Source organism: Tiliqua scincoides, chromosome 5, assembly GCF_035046505.1.
Source record: "Tiliqua scincoides isolate rTilSci1 chromosome 5, rTilSci1.hap2, whole genome shotgun sequence".
Classification (NCBI taxonomy): Eukaryota; Metazoa; Chordata; class Lepidosauria; order Squamata; family Scincidae; genus Tiliqua; species Tiliqua scincoides.
In genome coordinates, this window is record NC_089825.1 from 119,935,843 (window position 1) to 119,963,142 (window position 27,300).

The following is a 27,300-nucleotide window of genomic DNA, read 5'->3' on the forward strand; positions in this document are numbered from 1 at the left end:
GCGGAGAGTAAGAAGCCGGGGCGTTGGAGCCGGCTGGCAGGTGAGTGACTGAGAGGAGACAGAGTCTGGTGGTGCTCCCTGAGGGCGGAGGGGGCCGCTGTGTCGGCCTTGCCTCCCCTCAACCAGCCCCACTCTGGCACTCCCGCCCTCCTCCCCCAGGCACCCCTCCCCCCGCACGCCAACCGCCAAATCCCAACCGCCACCCCCTGCCCCTCCCCCGCCAGTCAGCCTCGACCGTTAGAGCCTCCCACCAGGCCCCCCCCCTCGGCCCCTGCAGGCTCTTCATGCAGGCACCTAGTTCCCCTGACATTGGCCCCCCTTGACTCCCAGGTGCCATTCATCCTCACCACAGCCCTGCGAGGTAGGCTAGCCTGAGAGAAAGAGTGACTGGCACAGGCAGGGTGGCCAAGTGCCATTCATCCTCACCACACCCCTGCGAGGTAGGCCAGCCTGAAAGAGTGACTGATGCAGGCAGGGTGGCCATGTGCCATTCATCCTCACCGTAGCCCTGTGAGGTAGGCTAGCCTGAGAGAAAGAGTGAGGGGCACAGGCAGGGTGGCCAGGTACCATTCTTCCTCACTGCAACCCTGCGAGGTAGGCTAGGCTAAGGGAAAGAGTGACAAACACAGGCAGGGTAACCATATGTGATAACCACAAAGGGGGACCAGGCACCCCAAAATATAGGACACCCAAGAAAAGTGTAGGACATGACAAAATAAAAGCAAGAAACACTCATGTATATTGACTTCAGGTGGTTAATTTAAGTGCTATATTTTTCATTATTTAATACTGTTACATATTATTAATAATATTTTATACCACTTTTCAATGGAAAGTTCACAGAGCAGTTTACAGATAAAAATCAAATAAGTAAAATGGCTCCCTGTCCCAAAAGGGCTCACAGTTTACAAAAATGCAAAAGAACACCCTCAGACAGCCACTAGAAAAGACGCTGTGCTGGATGAAGAGGGCCACTTACTCTCCTTCTGCTAAATAGAAAAGGAGCACCCACTTGAAAAAGTGCCACTTTCCCAGTTAACAGTTATATAACATAATTTATTACATATAATTTATTAATTACAAGAAGGTAATGCACTACCTGCAGGGGCCGTTCATAGGGAAAAAGAGGACACTGAAGTTCTTTTCCAGGACAGGAGGCTAAAAAAAGAAGACATGTCCTGGGAAAAGAGAACATCTGGTCTCTGCATCTGGCGTGCAATCCTGACTTTCCAGCACAAACATTCCCCCCTTAGCTGGAGGAGGCCTCTGTGACTGCCACCCAACTGCAGGATGCAGCACATTCCCCATTGGCAGTCAGTGGGAAAGTTGGTTAGGATATGGGCCTTGGTTTCTCTTCACAATATCAAGCAGACCCCCCCTCCCCATTCTTCATTTCTGCATTTCTTCTCCTTTTGTCTTCTGCCTGCCACATAGTCCAAGCCTATGTATGTCTACTCAGAAGTCAGTCCCACTATAGTCAGTGGGACTTACTCCTAGGTAAGTGTGCTTAGGATTGTAGCCTCTGTTCTGGTACCCCAACACCAAGAAGATTGATTAATTAAGCCATTTCTGCCCAACATTGCATATATACAACAAGGATCAAATGTGTATACCTGTGGGCTGGGCAGAAATAGGTTAATACACTGGTTCTCACACATTTAGCACTGGGACCCACTTTTTAGAATGAGAATCTGTCAGGACCCACTGGAAGTGATGTCATGTCTGGAGGTAGTGTGATGGGATGTGATAGACAGTTTGGCACAATGAGAGGATGTGGGGACAAAGGAGCGAATAAGCAGCCCATCCTGGGGCATTCCATGTACAAATGCTTTTATGTGAATGCCCGAAGTCTACAAGCAAAGGTGGGAGAACTGGAATGTCTGGTGACAAGGGAAAACATTGACATAGTGGGCATAATGGAAACCTGGTGGAATGCGGAGAATCAGTGGGATACCGCAATCCCGGGCTATAAACTCTACAGGAGGGACAGGCAGGGGTGTGTTGGAAGTGGGGTGGCCGTTTATGTTAAGGAAGGGATAGAATCCAGCAAAGTAGAGATTGAAGGTGGGTCCGACTCCACCGTAGAATCTCTGTGGGTTAAATTACCAGGCTTGTGCAGCAATGTAATACTGGGGGCGTGCTATCATCCTCCAGACCAGAAATCGGATGGGGACCTTGAAATGAGGAAACAGATCAGCGAGGTGACAAGGAGGGACAGGGTTGTAATCATGGGGGACTTCAATTATCCTCATTTTGACTGGGTCAATTTGTGTTCTGGTCAAGATAAGGAGACCGGATTTCTTGACGTGCTAAATGACTGTGGCTTAGAGCAGCTAGTCACGGAGCCCACCAGAGGACAGGTGACTCTGGATTTAATATTGTGCGGTACACAGGACCTGGTTAGAGATGTAAATGTTACTGAGCCATTGGGGAACAGTGATCATGCTGCGATCCATTTTGACATGCACGTTGGGGGAAGAATCCCAGGCAAATCTCTAACAAAAACCCTTGACTTCCGACGGGCAGACTTCCCTCAAATGAGGAGGCTGGTTAGAAGGAGGTTGAAAGGGAGGGTAAAAAGAGTCCAATCTCTCCAGAGTGCATGGAGGCTGCTTAAAACAACAGTAATAGAGGCCCAGCAGAGGTGTATACCGCAAAGAAAGAAGGGTTCCACTAAATCCAGGAGGGTGCCCGCATGGCTAACCAGCCAAGTTAGAGAGGCTGGTGAAGGGCAAGGAAGCTTCCTTCCGTAAATGGAAGTCTTGCCCTAATGAGGAGAATAAAAAGGAACATAAACTGTGGCAAAAGAAATGTAAGAAGGTGATATGGGAGGCCAAGCGAGACTATGAGGAACGCACGGCCAGCAACATTAAGGGGAATAATAAAAGCTTCTTCAAATATGTTAGAAGCAGGAAACCTGCCAGAGAAGCGGTTGGCCCTCTGGATGGTGAGGGAGGGAAAGGGGAGATAAAAGGAGACTTAGAAATGGCAGAGAAATTAAATGAGTTCTTTGCATCTGTCTTCACAGCAGAAGACCTCGGGCAGATACCGCTGCCCGAACGGCCCCTCCTAACCGAGGAGTTAAGTCAGATAGAGGTTAAAAGAGAAGATGTTTCAGACCTCATTGATAAATTAAAGATCAGTAAGTCACCGGGCCCTGATGGCATGCACCCAAGAGTTATTAAGGAATTGAAGAATGAAGTTGCAGATCTCTTGACTAAGGTATGCAACTTGTCCCTCAAAATGGCCACGGTGCCAGAAGATTGGAAGATAGCAAATGCCACGCCTATCTTTAAAAAGGGAAAGAGGGGGGACCCGGGAAACTATAGGCCGGTCAGCCTAACATCTATACCGGGTAAGATGGTGGAATGCCTCATCAAAGATAGGATCGCAAAACACATAGACAAACAGGCCTTGCTGAGGGAGAATCAGCATGGCTTCTGTAAGGGTAAGTCTTGCCTCACGAACCTTATAGAATTCTTTGAAAAGGTCAACAGGCATGTGGATGTGGGAGAACCCGTGGACATTATATATCTGGACTTTCAGAAGGCGTTCGACACGGTCCCTCACCAAAGGCTACTGAAAATACTCCACAGTCAGGGACAGGTCCTCTCCTGGATTGAGAACTGGTTGGAGGCCAGGAAGCAGAGAGTGGGTGTCAATGGGAAATTTTCACAATGGAGAGAGGTGAAAAGCGGTGTGCCCCAAGGATCTGTCCTGGGACACCAAACTTTTCTGAGTGGTGAAGACCAGAAGTGATTGTGAGGAGCTCCAGAAGGATCTCTCCAGACTGGCAGAATGGGCAGCAAAATGGCAGATGCACTTCAATGTCAGTAAGTGTAAAGTCATGCACATTGGGGCAAAAAATCAAAACTTTAGATATAGGCTGATGGGTTCTGAGCTGTCTGTGACAGATCAGGAGAGAGATCTTGGGGTGGTGGTAGACAGGTCGATGAAAGTGTCGACCCAATGTGCGGCGGCAGTGAAAAAGGCCAATTCTATGCTTGGGATCATTAGGAAGGGTATTGAGAACAAAACGGCTAATATTATAATGCCGTTGTACAAATCTATGGTAAGGCCACACCTGGAGTATTGTGTCCAGTTCTGATCGCTGCATCTCAAAAAAGACATAGTGGAAATGGAAAAGGTACAAAAGAGAGCGACTAAGCTGATTACGGGGCTGGGGCACCTTCCTTATGAGGAAAGGCTACGGCGTTTGGGCCTCTTCAGCCTAGAAAAGAGACGCTTGAGGGGGGACATGATTGAGACATACAAAATTATGCAGGGGATGGACAGAGTGGATAAGGAGATGCTCTTTACACTCTCACATAACACCAGAACCAGGGGACATCCACTAAAATTGAGTGTTGGGCAGGTTAGGACAGACAAAAGAAAATATTTCTTTACTCAGCATGTGGTTGGTCTGTGGAACTCCTTGCCACAGGATGTGGTGCTGGCGTCTAGCCTAGATGCCTTTAAAAGGGGATTGGACAAGTTTCTGGAGGAAAAATCCATGGGTACAAGTCATGATGTGTATGCGCAACCTCCTGATTTTAGAAATGGGTTATGTCAGAATGCCAGATGCAAGGGAGGGCACCAGGATGAGGTCTCTTGTTATCTGGTGTGCTCCCTGGGGCATTTGGTGGGCCGCTGTGAGATACAGGAAGCTGGACTAGATGGGCCTATGGCCTGATCCAGTGGGGCTGTTCTTAAGTTCTTATGTTAAGTGACATAATCAAGCAGGAAAATTTTTAACAAGCCTAGGTGCAATCCTACCCACGCTGACCCAGGAGTAAGTCCCATTGACTATCATTGTTTAAAGGATATACGTAGTAGCCTGTTAAAACTACAGATGTGTAATATTTCCCCAAATGCAGTCACGTAAGTCACATATTAGACATATGTCTAATGTTATTAAGAATAAAATATTGAAATGAATGGGGACCCCCTTGAAATTGGCTCATGACCCACCTAGTGGATCCTGACCCACAGTTTGAGAAACACTGGGTTAATGCATTTGTATACTGCCTTTCTCACTTACAGACTCAAGGTGGTTCACATAGGCAGGCTGTACTAAACTCATTTTTATTTCAAATGATTTTTTTTACAATAATTGTACTATGGGCAGCTTGTAGAGCCCTTCACTGCCAGATGGAATCCTTCATGGCGTGGTCATCGTATCTAGGTATGCTTTCCAATCTACCGGCAGCAGCATCAGGTTTGCCAAGCTTCAGCTTGGCCAGTGTTAATCATTTTTTCTTGGAAGCTTACTATCCACACTCCTCTGCATTCCTGGGGCATCCTTTTTGAGTTCATTGCCCTCTCACAATGAGGTCACAACAGCAATTCCACCTGGCTCTGTCCTCTCACAACAGCTTTGTCAGCTTCAGTCTCACATTTAGAATTCAACCAGGAGTGCTCCTGCTTAGCATTCATTCAGGCAGCTGCCTCTCCTTCACTGTCTTTCTCATCTTCCAATAGCTACTTGTGAAGAGTGGACTAGAAATATTGTAAATACTTTTTCCTCCCCTATTTTTAAACCTCAACCATAATCTTCTGACACATGCACCCAACTTGCCCCTCAAAGAGACTCCTTGCCCATTGTCAACCTTTGCCCATGATTCCCCTTTTTTTCTTCCACAATTTTCTTTTGAAGGGCAGCCTACAAATATTATAGAAATCCTTCCTTATCAGCCTCATTCCTACAAGGAGTAATACAAAGAGTTTTCCTCCCCATATTTCTACCCTCAACAAATTGTTCTCACTCAGACTGGAATTATATAAAGGTAAACCACTTCCTACTATGCGCTGTACTTGCCCTGCCACATATAAACACACTTTTCATTTGATTGTAGAGTTAGCCCAATAGCAGTCACTGGCCTGGCTAGGTGAGTGCTGGCATGAGAATTCACTTTGTGATTGGTGGTTAAGAGGCTTGTTTAGACATGTGTTACACATGCCTGAGTCATGTCTGTGCCCCAGTCATGTCTGCTTTGACCCTTGGTGTCACATTAACAGATTGAAGCTGAAAGATGTGGAAAATGGATGTGTCCGTATCCTCCTTGGTGGAAGGGGCTTTGTTATTGTGAGCCTGACTGGTGTAGATCCTTTGAACGTATATGACAGACACCTCAGAGTCTCTTTGAACAGAATTGCAAACAATAGACTTCTAATGTCCTCCGTCGGGAAGAAGTGAGCACTGAGATTTCTCTTCCTGCTTCTTTCCCACTATCTGAAATGTTGCAAACCTTATGCTTGCACAGAGAATGCTGACTGTTGACTATAACTGAGACAATACTGTCATTGTAGCAGCAACTGTTACCCTGCACACATCTGATCTCGGAAGCTAAGCAGGGTCAGGCCTGGCTAGTACTTGGATGGGAGACCACTTGGGAATACTGGGTTCTGTAGGCTTATACCATAGTCTTTCGAGACTGAAGGTTGCCAACCATTGTCATTGTGAGTTGGCAAGCTGCCTGTAACAATGGAGATAACACTCTTGTTCTCTTCTGCTTGGGTTGTGTGGTTTTATATATGTGGTATGATGCTAAGGTGAATATTATCATCTTTGTAAGCTGAGGGCTGACACGTTGAAGAGAGGGAACCGTTTTTGACCATTTATGTTTGGCAGGTTTTGGCAAAATAAGAGTTATTGCTTTCAGGTGTCTGCTGCAATCCCCTCCTGGGTCACTTGCTCTCTCTTCCACTTACAGGAGGAGAGGGGAAATGGCCCTGGAAGGGTTTGCAGCATTCTGAGTGTTAAAGCTGCAACCCTTTGGCTGGTAAAGAGTTGTATGGAACCTTGGATGAGCAGGCACACAAAACAGCATACACCAGCAGAGTTCTTTGAATGCAGTGGTTATATTTCAGAGCAAGGGTTATCACAAGTAGAGTAATCAGTAAACAGTCCTAGTCAGCACAATGAGCAGTCAGTCCATAAACAACAAATCCAAATCAGCTTTCCAAGATACACAGTCAAAGTTCATTCCATGATCAGTATCAACATGTATATACTCACAGCCTCCCAAGTTACTGGCAGCAGTTCAGTAGTCTCCTACTGCTGCACTGGAAGCTCAACAGACCAAACATTAAGTAGTTGGAGTGGCCAATCAGTGTAGGCTAAGCCACACCCAGGGTGAGGCAGTCACAGGTGTTTGCTGATCCTGCTGACTCCAGCAATCTGCACCTGTTCCTGAACCACCTTGTTGGCTGTGTTTCTGCCTTATCCAGAACATAGACCTGACACTGAGATGTCAGATTTTCTGTAATTGTTTGGACTCCTTCACTAGTTAAGGTCTAAGATGAAAAAATTGGTTTTAGAACAATCCAGTATTTGAAGTTAATTTGTAATTAAAGGCTATTATTGTGACCCATTCATTGTGGCTAAAATAGTTGTGTGTATCTCTAGTGCAGGGGTGCTCAAACTTTCAACTTTAGGGATGCTGGACCTTTAACAAGTGTATAGAAGAGAGAATTGCAGCAGGTGCAACTTGTCATCCCACAGATGACAAGCTGCACCTGCTGAAATTCTCTCTTCTATACACTTGTTAAAGGTCCAGCATCCCTGAAGTTGAAAGTTTGAGCACCCCTGCTCTAGTGGAACAGGATGTGACCTCTCCTTGATATGCATTTGGAGAAAACCTCTTCAGAACATAAGAATCTTCATGCAGTGTAAGACCAGGAGTTTGTGTATCTGGGTCTTCTTTGCCATGCAATTGCTTATGTTCAGGTTTCCAAGGCAAAAACTAATCCTTCATTTTTCAGCTTTGGCTTTTGATTTTTGTAGATTTTCTCTGTAGTCTAGGTTAGGTGTTGTGCTTTTGGATCTTCTCTCCTTGGGCTGACAGATCAAATATTCATAAACCAGAGACACCTTAGAGCAGGGGTGTTAAACATAAGGCCCCGGGGGCCGGATGTGGCCCGTGGAAGCTTTTTATCCGGCCCTCAGGCTTTCAGCTGGTGAGCAATGCTGAGGTGTTACTGCTAAAAGGGCAGCCCTCATGAAAATTGGGCTTTCCCATATCTTGAAATATGATAAAGATTTGCATGTTTTCTCTTCTGGCATTTGAAGTTAATGAATTCCTAATTGAGAAAAAGTGCTAATTTTTGGTTTTGAGTTGTTTAATGACATCACTTCCTGCCTTAACGACATCACTTCCGGTCCTCAGCAGGTATCATAAATACCATTTGGCCCTCGGTATGAAACAAGTTTGACACCCCTGCTTTAGAGCTTTGGAGTCTGCAGTAAGGGATATTGACTATATTCTGTGGGAACGTTGAATGTTGTATAGGAGTAAGATGCAGTGGAATGAGTGAATACCCTTTTGCGATAAGAGTAACCTGGCAAATCTGGACTCTTTGATTTGGTTAAAAATGCTTTGAAACTACTAGTCTGAAGCATCTTGCTGTGTCAGTGGCTGTGATGTGGGATAGAAAGGATGAATCCCTGGCAGCAGGTTATGACTTTCCTTAAAATAAAAGCAAGATAATTATTCAACTCTGGTGTGATGGGATTGGAATTTGCATGTAAATAGACTTCTGTTGCATACCCTGTTGTTGGCATCCTTCAGTCTCGGAAGACTTGGTGTCACGCTCTGATTGGTGGTTCTGGAACAGAGTGTCCTCTCCAGTGCGCGAAGCCTGGGTAAAGTAGGTATGGAGGATAGGCTGTTACCCATGCAGTAAATCCCCCCTCTCCACGTCGCTGAAATGGTCCAATGGAAAGGCAGAAGCCAATACAGCTGGTTCCAGCGGCGTCGCAGGAGTTGCCAGAACGTGACTATGTTCAGCCATGAACTGCCTCAGGGACTCCGGCTCCGAATTTTGCCTCGAGGTTGACTCCTGAAGCCTTTTCCATAACTGGATGTAGCCACAAGGCAGTGGAGGGTTGGGATCAAGTTTTCCTTCTCTCAGATGAGTTGCCTTCCCAGGCTGAGGCTGTCCCACCGGGGTAGATGGGACTTGCATATCCAGCCACTCTGAAAAGGACAAGATAAAGCAAGGAACATAATGGGGGTGGGGGGTGGAATCCCTACCTATATTCTCTTTTTCCTGGGAAACAAAAACTGTTCTGTATCTGATCTTCCTTCCAAAATTGTTTTAACAAGGAAGGAAAACCCACCCCTCTATGCTGCAGTTAGTTTCTGTGCTGTGATTTGCATGTCAGGGAGAGGTACAAGAATTACTTGTGAGTAAGTGTCTTGGACTCTCATGTCAAATAATAGGCTTTGTTATTTCTGGAACACCTGCTGGCTGTTTGCAACATTACAACCTCAAACTCTTCAAGCGGATCTTGGCAATGTGCAATCTTTTGTTCTAATCTATTTGGGGGGGGGGCAGGAAAAACCACTCTGCCCTCTTCAATGAGATTGACTGGACCAGTAACCTTGAGAAGGCTTACTTGTGAGTAATTGCCTTGTTTCAAGCAGGAAGGTTTCTGGTTTAAATGTTTCTCATGCAATGCCTGTCCAGATGTTACCATGAATGTTGAAGATAAAATTAGGCCCTCTTAGATGTGCTTCCTTCCAAGCAACAATGTGGAAGTCTAGTTTTACAGGGCAATGTGGTATGGAATGTATAGTTTTCTGGAGACTTAGACTGAAATCTGTGTTTAGATGGGGGATTTGTCCCTGAAAAGCTGATTTCTGTCTGAAACAGCACCATAGGAGATGTCAATTTTGTTGAATTGCATCTTCTGATTGCTAGAATTTGCTACTCCCATTGGCTACAATAAGTGTCAACTGACCCAGGATGAATAACCAGTAGTGAAACAGCACTAAAGGATATTGTGTCATCAGTCGTGTGACTTCAAAAGCAAAAAACAGTGGAGCAAAACGATCAGTTAGAGCAGGGGTCTCCAAACCCAGGCCCAGTGACTAGAAGCGGCCCGCAGCGAGGCTGTATCCGGCCTGCAGCCAGCCTCTGAACCCCTGGGAGAACCCCAGTTGGCCAAACACAAGCAGAGTTGTGCTTGTGGGATGAGGGAATGGGGGTCCGTTTAAGTGTGTGCTTTTGACTGCATAAATTTGGGCCCATTTATTCATTCATCTAAGTTCCATCTCTAATGTATTTATTTAAATTTTATATTTAATTTTTTTTCTGGTCCTTGACACTGTGCCAGATGTTTGATGCAGCCCTTTGGCCGAAAAGTTTAGAGACCCCTGAGTTAAAGAAATAATTAGTACCAATCAGTCCCAGTTCCTTCCCTGAGTTGGTTAGGTTTGCTTGTCTATGGCTTACCTGGGAACCACTTCTTCAGAAGGAGAGAGTGTAACAGTGAGCATATCAGTGAAGTGATTATAGTGTATTTCTAAATGTAGGTCGTGTCTGTTGTCTGGAGCAACATGTGGTGGACCGTGGATGAGATGACCTTGGGTCCCTTTCTGAGCCAAGTCCTGGAGGCTGTGATGTACAACTGAGAGTGACTAAGAAGCTCACATGTTCACTTCTTCCTCTGTAAGCAGTTGTCAGGAAAAAAAAATATGCCTGTGTTACAGCTGTGAGTATCTGCTTTCATGGTTAGAAAAATCCTACATGCCTGGAAACATAAATGCTTGCTACTTGTCTCTAGGTATTTTAAGCAACATGTTCTGTGCCAAACTGACACTTAAAACACTGAAGTTGTTGCCCAAAAATTTGTTTCCATGCCTGCTTGTTTTGGTCTAGTTCTAACCAGCCTGGCTGTACTCTGTCTTGGGAAGCAGGTGGCCCCTGGTCACCTGACAAAGAGGATGCCCAGCAATGTGCATCCCTTCACTGTATCTCTTGTGCCATGGTCTGGAGAAGGTAAAAAACAGGAGTTTCCTATTGTTTAACTTCTTCATACCCTGCAGGAAATTCTTGCCTCATGAATAGCAAGTGACTAGCAAGATGATGTAGCCAATACTGATGTGCCCCTGTTGGGGTATGCATTTTACTATGCCCGCTGAGACCAGCTGGGGCTTTCCTTTCTTAGCAAGGTAAGATTTATGTCAACCAGGGGCATGCAATGGTCTTTGACCTGTAGGCTTCACTCTTAAAAATGTATGCATGCATTGCATACATACAACTCTCTTAAAAAGTTGTATGCTGCTGATATTTCTTGAGGTGACTAAAGGCCCAATCCTATCTGACCCTAACACTGTGTTGGGTGTAGTAAACATGCCATAAAGCACTTTTGCAGCACCCTCAGAGTACGGAGTATCTGTGCCGGGCCAGTGCCAGTTGGCGCTGGGGCCAGCACTGCAAGGATGCTGCCTGGAGCAAGGAAGTGCTTCGGGTGGCAGTGCAGGCTTTCGGGGGGGGAGGCGTTTGGGGGCAGGCGGAGGAATCGACCCAGGAGGGGTTGGAATGGCAGATACCTGCTTCGCCAGATCCTATTCTTCGTCTCAAGCTGCAAAATAGCTGGCAGGAATGTGAGAAGCCCAATTGTGGGGCTTGGGGCTTTCCTTGGGGGAAGGGGATGAAAGTCTCCTTCCACTGAAGAGACCTCTGGCTGCTTCCCAGTGTCTGTGGGATACACTGGTTGCCATTTTGTCACCGCTATTCATTGGGGCGCCGGGAAGCTCAGGATTGGGCTGCCTGACTTTATAGAAACTCTTTCGTATAAATCTGAAGCTGTAATCCTGTACACAGTTTCCTGGGGGGAAAGACAATGAATACAATGTGACTCACTTTAGAGAAGACATGGATTTCCCAGTGTGGTGGGTTATAACAAATGTTTGTATGTGAGTGTATGCTCTAACCTTAACTGTGTAGCTTAAACTTTGTCACACTAAAAGTATGTGGATAGAAACCTAATTTTTAAGCAAAAATCTGTCTTTAATAAAAGGCATGTTTTTTGTTCAACAGGATTTTGTTAGATTGGGTAATTTAGAGATTTGCTATAACTGTAAAAACATGGTCACAGCTTGTCCTTTTGCAGTTATGATTGCTGTAGATGCCAGGAAAGGAGCGTGTGTGTTTGTGCACGCACATGCATTGTGGAGTATTGAAACATTTTAAATTAAAGTATTAAGTGTGTGTACACTTGCAATCAGTGTGGTGGGAGCCAAGACACCTGACTATGTTCCTAGTCCAATTTGGAGACAGTAGTTGTGATGTGTGGAAAACCTGTTTCTATACTACTCAAACATTCTTTATGCTTTGTTTAGGACTATAGTTTAATCTCCAGCTTCATATGTATTCTGTCTATTCCTCCTCTCCCTCCAGGCAGCAGGGCTGAGAACAGCATGGTTCTGGAAAGAAGATGGGTTCCACTCGGGTGACAGCAAAGGAGCTGTGTGAAAATGATGATCTGGCTACTACACTGGTGCTGGATTCCTACCTCGGCTTTAAGACCCATAAGATGAACGTAAGGTGAGAGAGGAAGATTCCATTGATTCAGAAAAGTTGGGTTGTAACACTAGACAAAGTAAAAAAAAATTGGGGGGGGGGGAGAGGCTATTATTGGACTTAGCCTGGAGGTCCAGGCATGAGAGTATTTTGGAGAGCTGTGTGCTTCAGGGAAGGACTTGCCTCTTTTTTTTTCTTTTTCCTTTCATCCCTGCAGCCCGCTCCCAGCCATCAGAAGAAAACATCATTTGAGGGAGGCAGTGGAGGCCTTCCGGAAGCGTAAGGACCTAGATGCAGCATACCAGGCCTTGATGCAGGGCGGGTGGGCCTGCCAGTATTTTGCTAACCGGAGCCGTCAGCAGGAGGCTGCCTTTAAGACTCATGTACAACTCTTATATCTTGGCTTCTTCAGGGGAGGGAGGGTGGGTAGGGAAGATGTCAAGACCTGAAAAAGAGGTTCAGGGAGTAACTCTGTTTCAGACACATACAAGAGAGATAAACAGCCATTTGTCCAATTCTGATGTGATACAGGGTTGCATGCTCCCTCTCCATTTTATTTTTATTTTTGCATAAGAGTGGGAGAGTGAAAACTCTTGCTTTCACTTTGAAACAAACTACAGTTTTGATGTGTGAGTGAATTTGAAACTAAAGTTTAACAATAGTTTATTATTTTTAAAACATCTGTTGTATCCCAAATTTCTTGACCTGCTGGGAAGGTTCAAGGCACTTATAGCACAACAGCAAATCAATACCAAGCCAATGAAATGTATGCAGTGGACTCTCACTTTGCATTTGCATCACAGTACAATGGACTCTCCCTAGTACAGCAAAGTTCACTATATAGTAAGTTATTCACTTTACAATGGGCTCATAATTGCCACCAGCAGGACTGTGTGGGTGATAGTTAAGCCAATTAGTGATGTGAATGCGAACATTTGGTAGTATCCCAGCCAATTGCAGTGTGTTTAACATTGTGGCAGTGTCTATTGAGGAAAGGATATGGTATTGCAACTTGTGTTTTATAATTGCAACATGACTATGGTCCAAAAGAGCACAGCAGACACTTTTTAAATAGCCTTTTAGACAGGTAAATAGCATAGTTCTTTGGCAGAAACTTCAACTTCCAAGGTCTTGGGACAAATTACAAAAAAGTGCATTAATGGGTTCGATTACATTATTTTCACAATACAATGGTTTCTCCAGAATGGATTAGCATTGTAAAGTGAGGGTGCATTGTAACTGGTTACAACAAACTGGGTTAGAAAAGCAGTTTGCTTCTGGTTTGATATGACAGAGCACCTGCTTTGGAGAATACCAGAAGGACCTGGGTTCTGTCTCTGAGGGCAGCTCCGGTAGGAAAAGACTCCAGATAGCTACAGTTAGTAGTAAATGATATTAAACTGGGTGGGCCAACAGTTTGAGCAGTAAAAGGAGCTCCAGATGTTCATAGGAGATCCTGATTGTTCACTTTAGTTAATGAACTGCAGTTCTCTGAGTTTGTGTATAATGAGTTTATTCTTACTGAGTTTATTGTTATTCTTATATTCTTATTTTATTCTTAATATAATAATATTATATTATAATGAGAATAATATATTATTCTTGTTATATTCTTATTATGAGTTTATTTTTATTGAGTTATAATAAGCTTATAGTAAGTTATTGTAATTATAAACTTATATTTGTTGTAATAATAATATTATAGTTATTAAACTATAAACTTATAGTTATTGTAATAATAAACTTATATTATAATAAAGTAATAATAAACTTATTTTTAATGAGTTTATTCTTATTCACTCTCCTTCTCTTGCAAGTGAGAGGGAGCATGAGCCCATAGCTCTTTTAGGCCCACTCATGTAGTGCTTAACCCCAGATAAAGGACGGGTTTAAAAAAAAACAAAAACCTTGTTGTTCTGCTAATCACAGATCTCTATGATGCAGAAGTTCTCAAACTGGGGCGTTGTGACACCCCAGCCTGAGGAGCTCTGTCTTTGCTTCTTTAAGAAGTGGGGTGGGGGAAATGCAGTGACTTGATCCCTAGGATCGCAACACTGCCAGGGACAACAGAGGCTTTGTGTTACTCACCAGCAGCAGCAGCCCTCCATGGAAGGCTTTGCAGGGCTCCCCAGGCCTCAGAAAATGTAAAAATAGATTGCAATCCATTCTGGTTTTGTGATGGAAAATTGCCCTGCCAGCGGTGCAATCATGGGGAGTGCATCTCTGCATTCCTCTCCGCAAAGACTTACTGCGGCTCCTGAACTCCAAGAGAGTTTGGGAATTGCTGTTATCATGTGTTAATAACTAATAGTAAATCCAGGGACTATAAATGAAATTCTTTTTTGTGTCCTTTTACCCTCCAGTTTCTCTTCCATGGCTCTGATTGCTGTGGAATCTTATCTATCTCTCACAGCTCCTCACCAATATTCTAAAAGGGCAGGGAATTTTACCTCTCTCTGGTGGCGGTAATGTGATATAATACATAGGGCGCAATCCTAACCCCTTATGTCAGTGCTTTCCAGCACTGGCATAGCGGTGCCAATGGGGCATGTGCTGAATCCTGCAGTTGGGTGGCGCTCATGGAGTCCTTCTCAAAGTAAGGGAATGATTGTTCCCTTACCTCAGAGCTGCTTTGCCCTTGTCAATGCTGAAAAGCACTGACATAAGGGGTTAGGATTGTGCCCGTATTCTCCTACAATGGAGAAGAGTATATCTGAATGAGTCGCTTCTCCCATTTGCTCCAAAAACAGGGCCGTTACTCTTCAGAATTCCTGAGAAGTAGCCACATCCCCAGTTCTGGTCCAGTTTTGCTCTGGGACAGAGGCACTTGAATGGAGCTCAGTCTGTTGTCCTTCATTGTGTTCTGAGTGTTTCTTCCTTTCCTCTATCCCTTTCTTTAGTGTTAGCCAGGTGAAGGGGGGAAATGGAGCAAAGGAAAAAAAAACTGCAAAAGCCCTGATGGAGAAAGGGCAGGAAGTGCAGGGTCTGCAAGTGGACAGTTCAATGTTGGAGAAGGCCACAGAGTCCCTGGAGAAGAGGCCTAAAGGTGACAAGGAGGTGTTGGCGGTGGCAAGGAGATCAAAGGTGGCAGAGGCCAATCTCTCCAAGGCAGGTGGCTAGAAAAAAAGACTTGAAAGTGTGGTGAGAAGATGGTGATTTACCTGCCTTTTCCAGCCAGTTGTATTAGGCAGCAGCACCAGCATAAGACTACAGAACACTTGCAGACCATGGTGCTAAAGAACAGTGAGGGTGGTATAAGACCAGGAAACACTGGTAGCCTTAGGATGCACTTGTCAAAGAAAATGGAGAGGGAAGCCCAGCAAGAGGGTCGAACATCCTTGGAATGGTGGGAGCCACCTAGGTGAATATAGATGCCAGCCTTTTCAGATTGGGGAGCATTCTGTGGTGAGTTGATGACCTAAGGCAGTGGATACAGGAAAAATTTGATCATAGCATCAGTTGTTTGGAGCACTGGGCAATTTGCCTGGTTCTTCTGGGATTCCAACCAAGATAAAGGGATTGTTATATCCTAGTCCAGTTGGATAATGTAACAACCAAAGCACACAAAAACCATAACAGTAGCGCAACATAACCATTCATGGCAGAAACCCACTGGATTTTCAGTTGCACAGAGAAGAAGCTTTGTTCCCTGGTGATGGAATGTATTGGAGGGATTTTCAGCTTTGGTGCATACAGGTTTAGCTGCCAGGACTTGGACTGGGCAGTGCAGAATCTTGGCAGGTGTAGTATTTGATTCATGGTTGTCAAGCTTGGTCTTTCATGGGTGGGTCTATTTGTCGCTGGCCAATCATTGAGACAGAGTTGGAGGCAAGGGAGCAGAAAAGGTTGGTGCTCTATGATCAGGTGGACCTGCCAGTCTGGTGGCATCATTCTAACCAAGAAAAACCTGGTTTTTAGATCTGAGACAGTTGGCATGTGCTTTTCCTATTACAGAAGATTTCTAACCCAAGGATCATATGGATCCAGCATGGCTGAGACTGACCATGGAGCAGGAGATCCTGAGTTGACAGTTATTTCGTTGAAGTTCTAGATTTGCTGTTGGTATGTCATAAGTAGTTCAGCAGATGCATTTACCAGGCAATGTGTCTGTCTTTGCAAAATGTTTGTAAAAATCAGTGGTTTCTGCGACAGCCATGGATGGCTGTCGGAATGGTACAGAATGGCCTTGTGTTTCTCCAGAGGGTTTACATTCTGGTTTGTATCCCAATATTCTTGTCATAGATGGCAGCTATATCCATGATCATATGTTCAGGGAAACAGCAGTCCTGTTTTTGTGATGTCTTGTTTCTAAGAGGGCTTCCCTCATCAAGCCTCTTAATGTTTCACAGATATCCAATATAAGATCTGCATAAGGTTCTGAAGGTGTTCTCTAGAACTCTCTATCAATATTTCTTTCTAAGAAGATTTTTCCTTGTCTTCTGGCAGGGTGGAATTATTAGAGAGTTACTTCCAACTCCCAGGGTACTTTGTGTGACATGTTGAGTGGTATACTGGGGTGGGAGTGGTGGGAGAATGTGTTTCTTTTCTGTCTACATTTGTGCCTGTCTCATTTGTGTCTTAAGGTTAGCATACAGACAAGGTCTTGATTCTGACAACTGAAAAATGTCTGAAACGGGGGGGCGTGGCTACTTCTCACCATATGTTGGGAAATCTGAAGATTGATAGCCCTGCCTTTGGAGCAAGGGGGAGGAGAAACCTGTTCACAAATACTCTTAGTTTCACTGCAGAAAAATTATCAGCTAAGTCCAAACTCGTATTTTAGAATCAAAATACCTTCAGTTTAAGAGAAGCATTAAGAGGCTTACAAGTTCACTCACACACCAAAAAATATGGAAATCGCAAGTTAGTTTTCATACCGTTTAAGTAGTAAACATGTTCTACAGTCTCGCATGTTGTGTTTTCTTACCGTTTCCGCTGTTATTGGTTCTTAGAACCGAGCTGTTTCTGTTAGAGCAGGGCTGACCAACCTTTCAACTTTTTAGGGTCCCTGGATCTTTAACAATTGTGTAGAGCAGGGAATTTAAGCAGGTACAGCTTATCATCTGTGAGATGACAGGCTGCACATGCTGAAATTCCCTCTTCTACACAATTGTTAAAGCTCCATGAGCCCTAAAGCTGAAAGGCCGGCCACCCCTCTGTTAAAGCAATGAAGCTCTGGGGGAGGGGATTAAAGATTCTGAGATATATAGAATGGGAGCCAGATCAACTAAGTCTTGTCTATTTGGGAGGAGAAATTGGGAACCAGGACTGATAGATTCTGCTCTTTCATCTCTCTGCCCTTTAGATATTTCGTTACCTTCGCATTTTCCTTCCTGAAAGTGGCTTTGTCATTAAACCTTGTAGTCGCTATTCCCTGGAAATTAATGGTGCCCGGGTGGTCTCTACAAAATCTTGGTAAGTTTATAGTAGTATGCATACTCTCTATCTATCTTCCCAGCCCGGTGTAATCCACATAAGCAGATATAAATGTCTCAGTCACCTCCGTCACCAGCTATGCTCCTCTGGCATGGCAGGTGCTCAGCTGATCTATGAAGCTCTTTCTTTTAACTTTGCCTGCAAGGAAGAAGAATGACAAGCTGGAGCTCTTGGAGGGCTACATTGCAGAGTTAACAGAGCCAGACGAGAGCCTCCTGCGGACAGGTGAAAATGACTTCAGCATCATGTACTCCACACGGAAACAGTGTACTCAGCTCTGGCTGGGGCCTGCAGCCTTCATTAATCATGGTACGTGAAGGCCTCCAGTTGGTTGTGGTTTTTGCGCTTAGTCCTTCCATAGCAGAAGGTCTGTCATCCCCATCATGCCTCACCTACAGTTCAACCTGGACTCACTTCCTGCACTAAGAAAGATCTATGAATTTGTAATATGTTTTACAGATTGCTTTTCAATACATTGAATAATTTGCAGTGAATATTTTTCATGTGGAATATTTCTGGCAAGTACTAGAATTGCAACAAGGGTGGGCATTGTGTATCAAGATAGGTGGGCTGTATGCAGGATGACTCCAGGCCAGTTCTTGCATATGGAAGAGGCACAGTTTGTTTGTTTGAAATTGCCCTCTTATGAAAACTGAAGGACCTGGGGCTTACTCCCAGATAAGTGTGGCTTGGACTGCCACCTTGATGCAACAGAGATAAGTCTGCACAGCAAATTGTGCATTGGCTCAGTCCCACAATAAGGGCCAGACAACATTTAAAAAGTATTAAGAATTTTAAATCACCTGTTTCTTAACTCATTTGCATGGTGGTGGTGCCTTGATGTGTGTTTCATATGGCCAGTCTTGTGTGATTGCTGTAGTGATCATCTGACTCACGCAGTTCTCTGCAGAAGACAAGAAACCATGAGAGACAGCAGGATTTGTTATTGGAAAATGCACTAGGAGATTTTCTGTTTCCCAGCCTGTGAGAGAATATTGGGGACAACATTAAACTCATGTCTTCCTCTTTCTCTTCCCATTGCTTTCCCGTCTTCAATTTGGCTGTGACTGTGGACTGTCTCAGACTGCAGGCCAAACTGTAAGGTAAGCCACTTGGCTTATTGCTGGGGCAGGTGGTGCCCATCATTAGAAGTTCTCAGGCTCTGGATTCAGGATTAGCTGTGAAAACTTGCTCCGTAATCTCAGTTCTAACTGCAGTGTGTGTGGGCTTAAGACAGGGGTCTCCGAACCCTGGCCTGGGGTCCAGATGTGGCCCACAGCAAGCCTCTTTCCGGCCTGTGACCAACCTCTTATCCCCTGAAAGCCTGTGGCCCACTCAGCTGAACATGACCAGAACTGTGCTCTGATTATTTTTGGAAAGTGTTCTGAGGGCCAGAGAGGTTGAATGAATGAGCCCATTCATTTATTTATTCACTCATCTAAATTCCATCTCTAATTTATTTAAATTTTATATTTAAATTTTTTTCGACCTTCAACACCACGCCAGATATTTGATGTGGCCCTCTGGCCAAAATGTTTGGAGACCCCTGGCTTAAGGTATAGAGTTCAGAATGTTTGGGCAGAGGTTTTGATAGTCAAAGGAAGGAAGCAACACTGGAGCAGTGCCTGGGAAGTGAGTGGCAGACAGCAGGGAGCTACAGAAGCTCCTCCTCCTGGAAGTCCTGCCCAACCTACTCCTTCACTGGACATAAACTGCCAGATGTTCCTTCAGCATCACAGAGATTAGAAATCTGATCTTGATTTCCAAAAGATAGTTGGCTCCAGAAGAAAGCAAATTTTACAGCCTCACTGAGCACCTCGTGTGCTGGTCCTGGGGATCCAGGTAGATGGGCTTTAGGAGGCAAGAGGTGTAATTTTCTAGCATAAGCAAATTGAGTTTTGTGGGTTATAAAATCTCCTGCCTGGAAATTGGGCCTCGTGGGGTTTCTGGAGGGGAGGGGGAGTGCGAGATGCTCCTTTCTTAGGGGAGCTTGAATGGAATTCTGGACCCTGCTGCTTCTGGCTTTCTTGCTTGTTGCTCCCTCTTCCTACTACATTGTTTTTCTCTTTGCTGCAGTTTGTCCCAATGGACAGGAACACTGCCTGTGTCAAGGTGCTGCGGGACATCGAGCCAGAGGATGAGATCACATGCTTCTATGGAGACGGCTTCTTTGGGGAGGACAATGAACTGTGCGAGTGCTGCACTTGTGAAAGGTGAAGGTCTGGGGGAGGTGGGGGTCTTGAGGAGTAGGAGCCAGAGAGGAGGAGTAGTCCTGGGTTTTCTGGAAGGATTATGTGGCGAACATTCAACATTGTTTCTCCCTGGTGACTTCATCACTTGCTGCTAGTGCTGGGAGCCACAGATTGTCCACCTACCCTGGTGAAGACAAGCTCTGCCCCTTACACATGAAAACAACTAAAGCTTACTGGCTCTTGTTGCTAGACAGCAGCCTGTTAGGGTGGGGTGGTGGAGGACTATTTTTCTCTCTTTCCCTTGGACAATGACCTTAATGGAACCTTTAAAGAGTAGCATTTGGAGCAGTAGCACTAACGTCTCTGTATTAGGAACAGGAACATCTTGCATTGTAATTTCCCACTCCTGTTGCCCTTTTCATTGTCAGGCAGAGAGGTGGTGTATAAACTTTTCAAGCAATAAAGCAGGGCTATATTCTCCATCTTGCAGGAAAGGGGAAGGAGCTTTTCGTCTCCTGAATCAGGCCCCTTCACAATCTACCTCAATTGAAGAGAAATATCTGCTGAGAGAGACAGTTGGCCGTCTGCAGCGGTGGAAAGGGCAGTCATGCAAATTAGCCCAGCGCAGTGTGAAGGCAGGACACAAGGCCCGGCGCAGAAGAGCACGAATTCATGGTGAGAGTGTTTGCAAGGCTGATGTGCTGAGACCTGACTTGTAGATTGCATTACTGAAAGTTATAGGTGGGCCTTGGCAAATGAATGGGCAGGTAGTGACAGTCAGACCATATCCTTTTCCTTACGCTCTTCTCCACTGCTGCACTCCCTTCATACTCAGAACAAATACCGTAAAGCTATTCCAGCACCATTTTTATCCTGGTAAACAGTGGATTTTCTTTTTCTCTGAACATAAGCGTCCCGTTAGATCAGGCCAAAGGCTCATCTAGTCCAGCTTCCTGTATCTCACAGCAGCCTTCCAGTTGTCTCAGGGAGCATTTAAGGCAACAAGAAACCTGCATCTTGGTGCCACTCCCTTGTGTCTTGCATTCCGAGGTAGCCTACTTCTAAAACCAGGAGGTTGCACATACCCATCGTAGCTTGTAACCTGTGATGGACTTCAAGAAGTCTGTCCAAACCCTTTTTTTAAAGGCATTTAGGCCAGACACCATCTCCACATCCTGTTGCAAGGAGTAATCACATGGTGGGTAAAGAAATTTTTTTGTCTGTTCTAACTCTCCCAACACTTAATTTTAGTTGATCTCATCTGATTCTAGAGTAGTGCAAGATGGGAAAGAACATCCTTGTGTCCACTCTATCCATCCCATGCATAATTTTGTATGCCTCTGGGTTGAAAATTGGCTGCCACGCTTTTGACTTTATAGGACTAGAAGAAGCAGCCAGCTAGCCCTACTGTACTGTTTCTTCATTGGGAAAGCACTACTGATGACTTTCAAGGGTGGAGTGCTGTAGCTGTGGCAAGCCTGCATCATCATTTGTGGCTCTGGAGAAGAACACGTGTTTGTCAGCTGAAGGGAAGCAGTACAGCTGGAGAAATAAGGTGCTGGCTGAGGTTGAATTTGGAGAAAGGGAATAGTGTACTGGGAACTGACCTCCCATTCCTTTTTCTAGGTTCCAAACGCAGATCCACCCTCCGCCGATACTTTAGGATGCTAAAGCCTCTGTACATTCCACTGCACAACTGCTTGGCCTGCAGGGCACATAGATGTAAGCTACGTAAGCAGCCACTGGTGTGCGTGCCTCGCCTTCCTCCTTCCATGTTCCCTGCATTGCATCCCAGGCGCTCTTTGCACCACAGGGGTAGCCAACATGATTTCTACAGAAGAACCCTCAACAGGCCTGTGAGTCTGGGCTGGCCACCACAGCGCAACTGGATCGTGGATCTTGGCAGGAGAGTGCCCCTGACCAGGGTAGGGTTGCACAGAGAGAGAGGGTGTGGGCCCAGGGAGGAAGAGCCACAAAACAGCAATTGGGAACTTAGCCGGGGCGCTGAAGAGTATCATGCAGCAAATGTGAAAAACCGTGCTGAGAGCTCTGGGCCCCATAATTCAGAGTCAGGGGTGCTGCATGCAGGGGACCAAGGGCCCCAAGGTTCTTCAGTCCCTTGCTTCTCCAGCCAGCTAGTCTGCAGGACAAGGAGCATGACCCGCCGCCAAGCTCAGACTCTGCCCAAACAGCTGCTCCCGCCCACTGCAGACCCCAAACTTTCTCAGTATCCGCATGTTCGCCTGGAGGCCCCACTCTTGGTTGGCAAGCAGTGCTGGCAGCCCCCTCCTCCTCCTGACAAGCTGAAGAAGAAGGAGGAGGTGAAGGATCAGCATCCCCCCAAACGCATGGTTTCTTTCCCCCCTTTCATGCCACCTAAGCGGCTTCGACTGGTGGTCCGCCATGGTGCCATCAATCTGGAGGTGGCCTCCAGCTCCTGTGAGGAGCTGTCCTGATCTGACTGGTCTCCAGGTAACGGGTGCTGGAAAGACACCAGAATCTTACTGAGCATCGATCCTTGGTAAGCCAGGACAAAACCCATCTACTAGCATTGGCCTGAAAGCCTCTGCTGACTTGGTTCCCCCTCTCCACTTGTGTATGGGGTGAGAAGTCATCTCTTCTGCACTGGTGTGATGCCCACAAGGGGCACTTTGCTATATCTCTGCTGGCTGTTCTGTACCCTGTTGTCCTGAATTTTTAATGCAGTCTCTTTCCTTCCCGTCTCCATTCCACTAACGCTTGTCCCTTCCTTTTTTCAAAGCACACTCCACCACCTGGCCAAACCTTGCTTCATACCCCTGAAACCTAAGCCATATAGCAGGCTGCACGGATGCTTGGGACTGCTTCTCCCTTTCACCTTCTCCTTGAACTCTGCTTGCTCTCCCTTGGAGTCCTTCCACCATCTGACTCTAGGTGTTCCCATGCTCTAGCAGTTTTTTCTAGCAGTTTAGAAATGGACCATTCTGAGGAACGGACCTTTCTACAAATACACATGGTGCTTTGCTGTTTGCTGCTACTTGAGACTATGAGGCTGGCATGGGTGAAGTGATTTGTGGGGGAGGGAAACTTGCATCCAATCAGGGAAGCCTAATTTAACCCATTGTAAGGAAACCAGCAACCAGAAGTGCATATTTGCATGCAACCCAAGCCCTTTAGCCCAAGGGATGCAGTTTACCGAATAGGCTAACTAGGAATTCAAGTCTTTTTCTATTCCCTTCCCCCTTTGGGTGCCTACTGTTACAGGACATCTAGTTTTGAAAACCAGGTTTGTCTGTCTGTCTTGTCTCTTCTTCCTGCTGGGGTTTTTTAACTAACTTATTGCGGATTTTAAGACACTTAAGTTCATTAAGGTATTCAGGTGTTTATATTCTTACTCTTTTTACCAGCTGAATTTGATTGAATTTTCAGAATTCCAATGTGTTACATAATTTTATGCAACTATTCCACAATGCAGTCAGGAATGAAAAAAAATTGTACTTTTCCAGCAATTAAATGTATGGGGACTGCTACGCTCAGGGTCATTGTGATAAGGGGCCTTTAATTCTCTGAGTGAACAGGATACATGGCTTTATCTATCCAGCAGTGGCTAGGTTCAATTTGGAAGCCCCTTGCAGGACGTGGATTTTCTGCGTATTTTCCCACTGCTCTGGTCCTGGCAGTTCTTGGGATGTCCTGCAGATGGTGCTTCAAACCACCTCCTGGGGTTCTGTGAGATGCTTAGGAATCTAGAGGCTCAGAGACCAGCAGCTGCTGGGTAGAGGAGGTCATTGCAGCCAACCTCTTTTTCCTGTGAGTGCATGCTTCATCTTTCAGGTGGTAATTTTGTATAGGGCTTTGAGGTGTTAAGTTGGGAATTTGCGTGGCCAAGAGACATCGGACAGCCTGCTCTTCTCCTTCTTTTCTTTGCAGTACTGTCTTGAAGAGACTTCTCTGTATAGCATTTGGAAAAGGCCAGTGCTCACCTGAGGGGAGACTGTAGTGCCTAAGGCTGGAATCTTTTGAACACTTGAAAGAAAATCCTGTAGAATTGGTCAGAGTTCCGTCCAAGTAAGCATGGAAAGGATCAGACTAACAATATCTTTGCTACAAACATACTAAGGCAATGGTTCTCAAAGTGGTGGGTCACAACCCACTATTGGAACCTAAATGGGTCACTTTCCCCTTAAGGGGAGTGACCCATAACTGGGTGTCCCGATGGCGCTGCAGCGATCATGGTGTCATGGGCACCCAGACGCATTTCAACTGCACATCGGAGCCCACTACAGTGGAGAGGAAGCCTGTAGAGGGGGCTGCGAGCCTCCACGACCCACCGGGAGGCTGCACAGTCTCCCTGGTATGTTGAAATGCACCTGGGTGTCCACGGCACTGTGATCGCTATGGCACTGTTGGGACATTCCCCTCCATCCCTGTCCCTGTCCCTGTCAAGACTCAGTAGTGCTTCTCAGATTCCTGGAGAGTTTGAGAACCACTATACTAAGGCATTCTTGACTGGATGAGTTTAAAACATAATTTGAAGTTTCTCACGTCTTTAAGAAATGCTTCCAATGATGTTTCAATATCTTTGTTCTATGAAGGGGAGAAATCTGCTTCAAGAATTTGGCTTGACATGCTCTTAGCTTGGAAATGGACATGTAGTATAGTTCAGAAATTCTGTGTCATGGGTCTTAAGGCTCAGGTACAAATTCCTGAGAAATCCATTTGTGTGTTTTGAAATAGGTATAGTTTGGGAGAGGTACAAAGACAGAATTTGCAGCTAGGGCAGGGAAAGAGCAAGGTTGTTCTTTGTTGTTTCACAAATGAAATTGTGTTTATAATGCAGAAATAATCTTCAAATTCACTAGTGGCCATGTGCGGACTTAGCTATGTAGGCAAGACGTATTCTTACACAGCAATTCCTGCAGGACTTTTTTACACTAAGACTGTAGCTTTGGGGAAACACAGGCCTGTGTTGAAGTCTTCATAGGAATCATACAGATTCACACTATGGAATATTATCCTACTAAAGGTCTGAATAAGCCATGTTTACTAATCCAGCTGAACCGTTTGGTATATGTGTGAGGGGGACACTTCAGGAAAGCCTATATCTATGTTGTAAGGAGCATTCATAGATGCTGCTGTGCGCATTGCCATAAAGTCAAGAGGGAAATGAACACAAACTAGTTAGTGCGAGCAGGTTATTTTGTACCTTACAAGGTCAATAACTTGTAGACCTTACCTGAGGCAAGGTGTAACGTTATCGCGCTTATGCTGGTTGGTTGTTAGTGTTTCCCACATCTTTATGTGAATAAGCACAATTGCCTCTGCGCATCCCTGTTTTCCATTCAATTTTGACTGTGTATAGAAGAGAAAACGGAAAAGCGCTACCCATCCACTTGTGGGCATGTTGCTCTTAAAACTTGTCAAACAGCTGAAATGGGATGGCTCTTGCTGCTCCCAAGTTCACTATATAAGTTCAGTCACTCTTGATTTGTTTTGTTCTCCTTCAAAATTGTTGTAGCAGTTTGATATTGGTCTGTTGTCTTAGATCACCAGTCTCCAAACTGGAGACTGCTGTGTCTAGGAAAAGCCCATCCCAACTGGCACTTGCCATTCTACCACAATGCCGCTTATTTTTCAACTTGATTGCTGCACAGGGACACTTTGGGCAGTCGTATCTATTGCCCAGTCTCTCAGCAGACTGTGCAGCAGGATGTTTGGGTAGATACCACTGCCCAGAGTGTCCCTGTGCAGTGATAGAGTAGAAAGCAGCGCTGTGGCAGAACAGTAAGCAGTGCTCATGGGGAGGGAGGGCTTTTTCCAAAGCCCAGATCCTGCCTACAGGCCAGGGTTTGCACAGCCCTGTTTTAGATGATCATAGATGCTATTTGTCAATTATATATCTTTGTTTCCTTATGCAGTGACTTGCAGGTGACTCACAGTACAGTCTTAAATATACTTACCTGGGAGCAATATTCCCTCTAAGGGGCTTGCATAGAGCAGACCCCTTCACTTGTTGTTGGCAGCTCCTCGGTATTTCCAAATGCACGATGAAGATGTCTAAAACCAAGCTCCATGCTCTTCAGTACTTGGCTTTGGTGGATTTTGAGTTGCTTGGTTGTGCAGCTTAAAGGGAACGGTGCCTGAGGATAAGCTGCACAGAACAAAATTCGACTCCTGAGTGAACATGCATAGGACTGTGCTTTCATTCTGTGACTCCCTGCCAGTAAAGTTCTAATAGGCTCCTCTGCCCAGTTTTTCACTATTGTATGAGATGATGTTTCATGAGGAATCTTTTTTTTTTTATCTTTTTGGTTGAACTTTTAGTGAAGGTTATATTACAAGTCTGTGCACTTTCACCTGAGTATATTGATGATTGTGCGCAGTACAAACTGCAGTGCCAGAAAGTGACCTGCTCTTTTCTTCACCTGCTCTGGGCCCCTGCTGCGCACAAAACGCTGCCCATGCTCTCTTTCCTGCGTGCTTCTCTTGTCGGTTTGTGGCTGTTCCATGTTTGTTGATAGTAGGGGGCTAGTGCACAACCTTTAGGTAGTACTGTTGCTGTGGGGCGGGGGTGGGAGAGGAAGGGTGTGAGGTGATCCAAGGGCTTTGTGTGAAAGTTTTGGGGGAGGGGGGTGGATGTTGCCAGCCAGAACACGTATGCTCTCTGTTTGAAGGATGGGCAGGGGCTCAGTTTTCACCTTTCTGTGCCTCTGTTTCCCCATCTCTTAAGATGGGTTTTACACTTCAGCTACCTCGTGGGGGGGGGGCACATCAAAATATCCCTTTCAGCTCTGTCTGTGATCTGCTTTGACTTCTGTGTCTGTTCTGTCCTTCCTCCACCCCCATGGCTTTCACAAGCAGAAGGTAGTTGGCCTGTTAACTGGAGAGCAGTGGTGAACCCAATTATCTTCTCTCATTACATTCTGTCTGAATGGCTTCCCCTTGCTTCTCTCTTTCCTGATCAGAACTGGTCAGGTTCCTTTTAATTCAGGCATCATCTCAGTCTCAATTTGACCCTTAGGATTTGGCCTGCTTCTTTCTGTCACTCCACATCCATTCATTCTCTGTTCCCTTCCCAGATATATCAACTGTCTGTAACATTGCTTCTTCCATCCACTGTAAAAGGGTTTTTAAAGCATGTCTTTGGCCTGGAGCCAATCTGTCTTCATTGCAAATGGTAATATAAAACATCCATTGACTATTCCCCCTTTTTCCTAAAATTGCATCTCACTTCCATTAAGCTTATGCTCAGGAAGGTGTTAAAATACCTTGATCGTTATGAGGGGGTGGGGAAAAACCCAACTGGATATGGGATGGTCTCTGGGTCACTGGGTTCCTCAGGGAATGGTGGGGTGGAAGACTTAAGAGTATCATCTTCTGC

At 45.4% G+C, this 27,300-nt stretch overlaps 1 protein-coding gene across 1 annotated transcript; it reads left to right on the forward strand.

Annotated features, from left to right (window-relative positions):
- On the forward strand, window positions 1-26,459 carry KMT5C (lysine methyltransferase 5C). The gene is made up of 10 exons (XM_066631137.1): window positions 1-40; window positions 10,320-10,498; window positions 12,190-12,336; window positions 12,530-12,695; window positions 17,618-17,727; window positions 17,894-18,057; window positions 18,832-18,851; window positions 19,825-19,961; window positions 20,431-20,615; window positions 21,567-26,459. The coding sequence occupies exons 3-10, from the start codon at window positions 12,227-12,229 to the stop codon at window positions 22,394-22,396; spliced, it is 1,722 nt and encodes a 573-aa protein (XP_066487234.1). The 5' UTR covers window positions 1-40; window positions 10,320-10,498; window positions 12,190-12,226; the 3' UTR covers window positions 22,397-26,459.
- The last annotated feature ends 841 nt before the right edge of the window (window positions 26,460-27,300 follow it).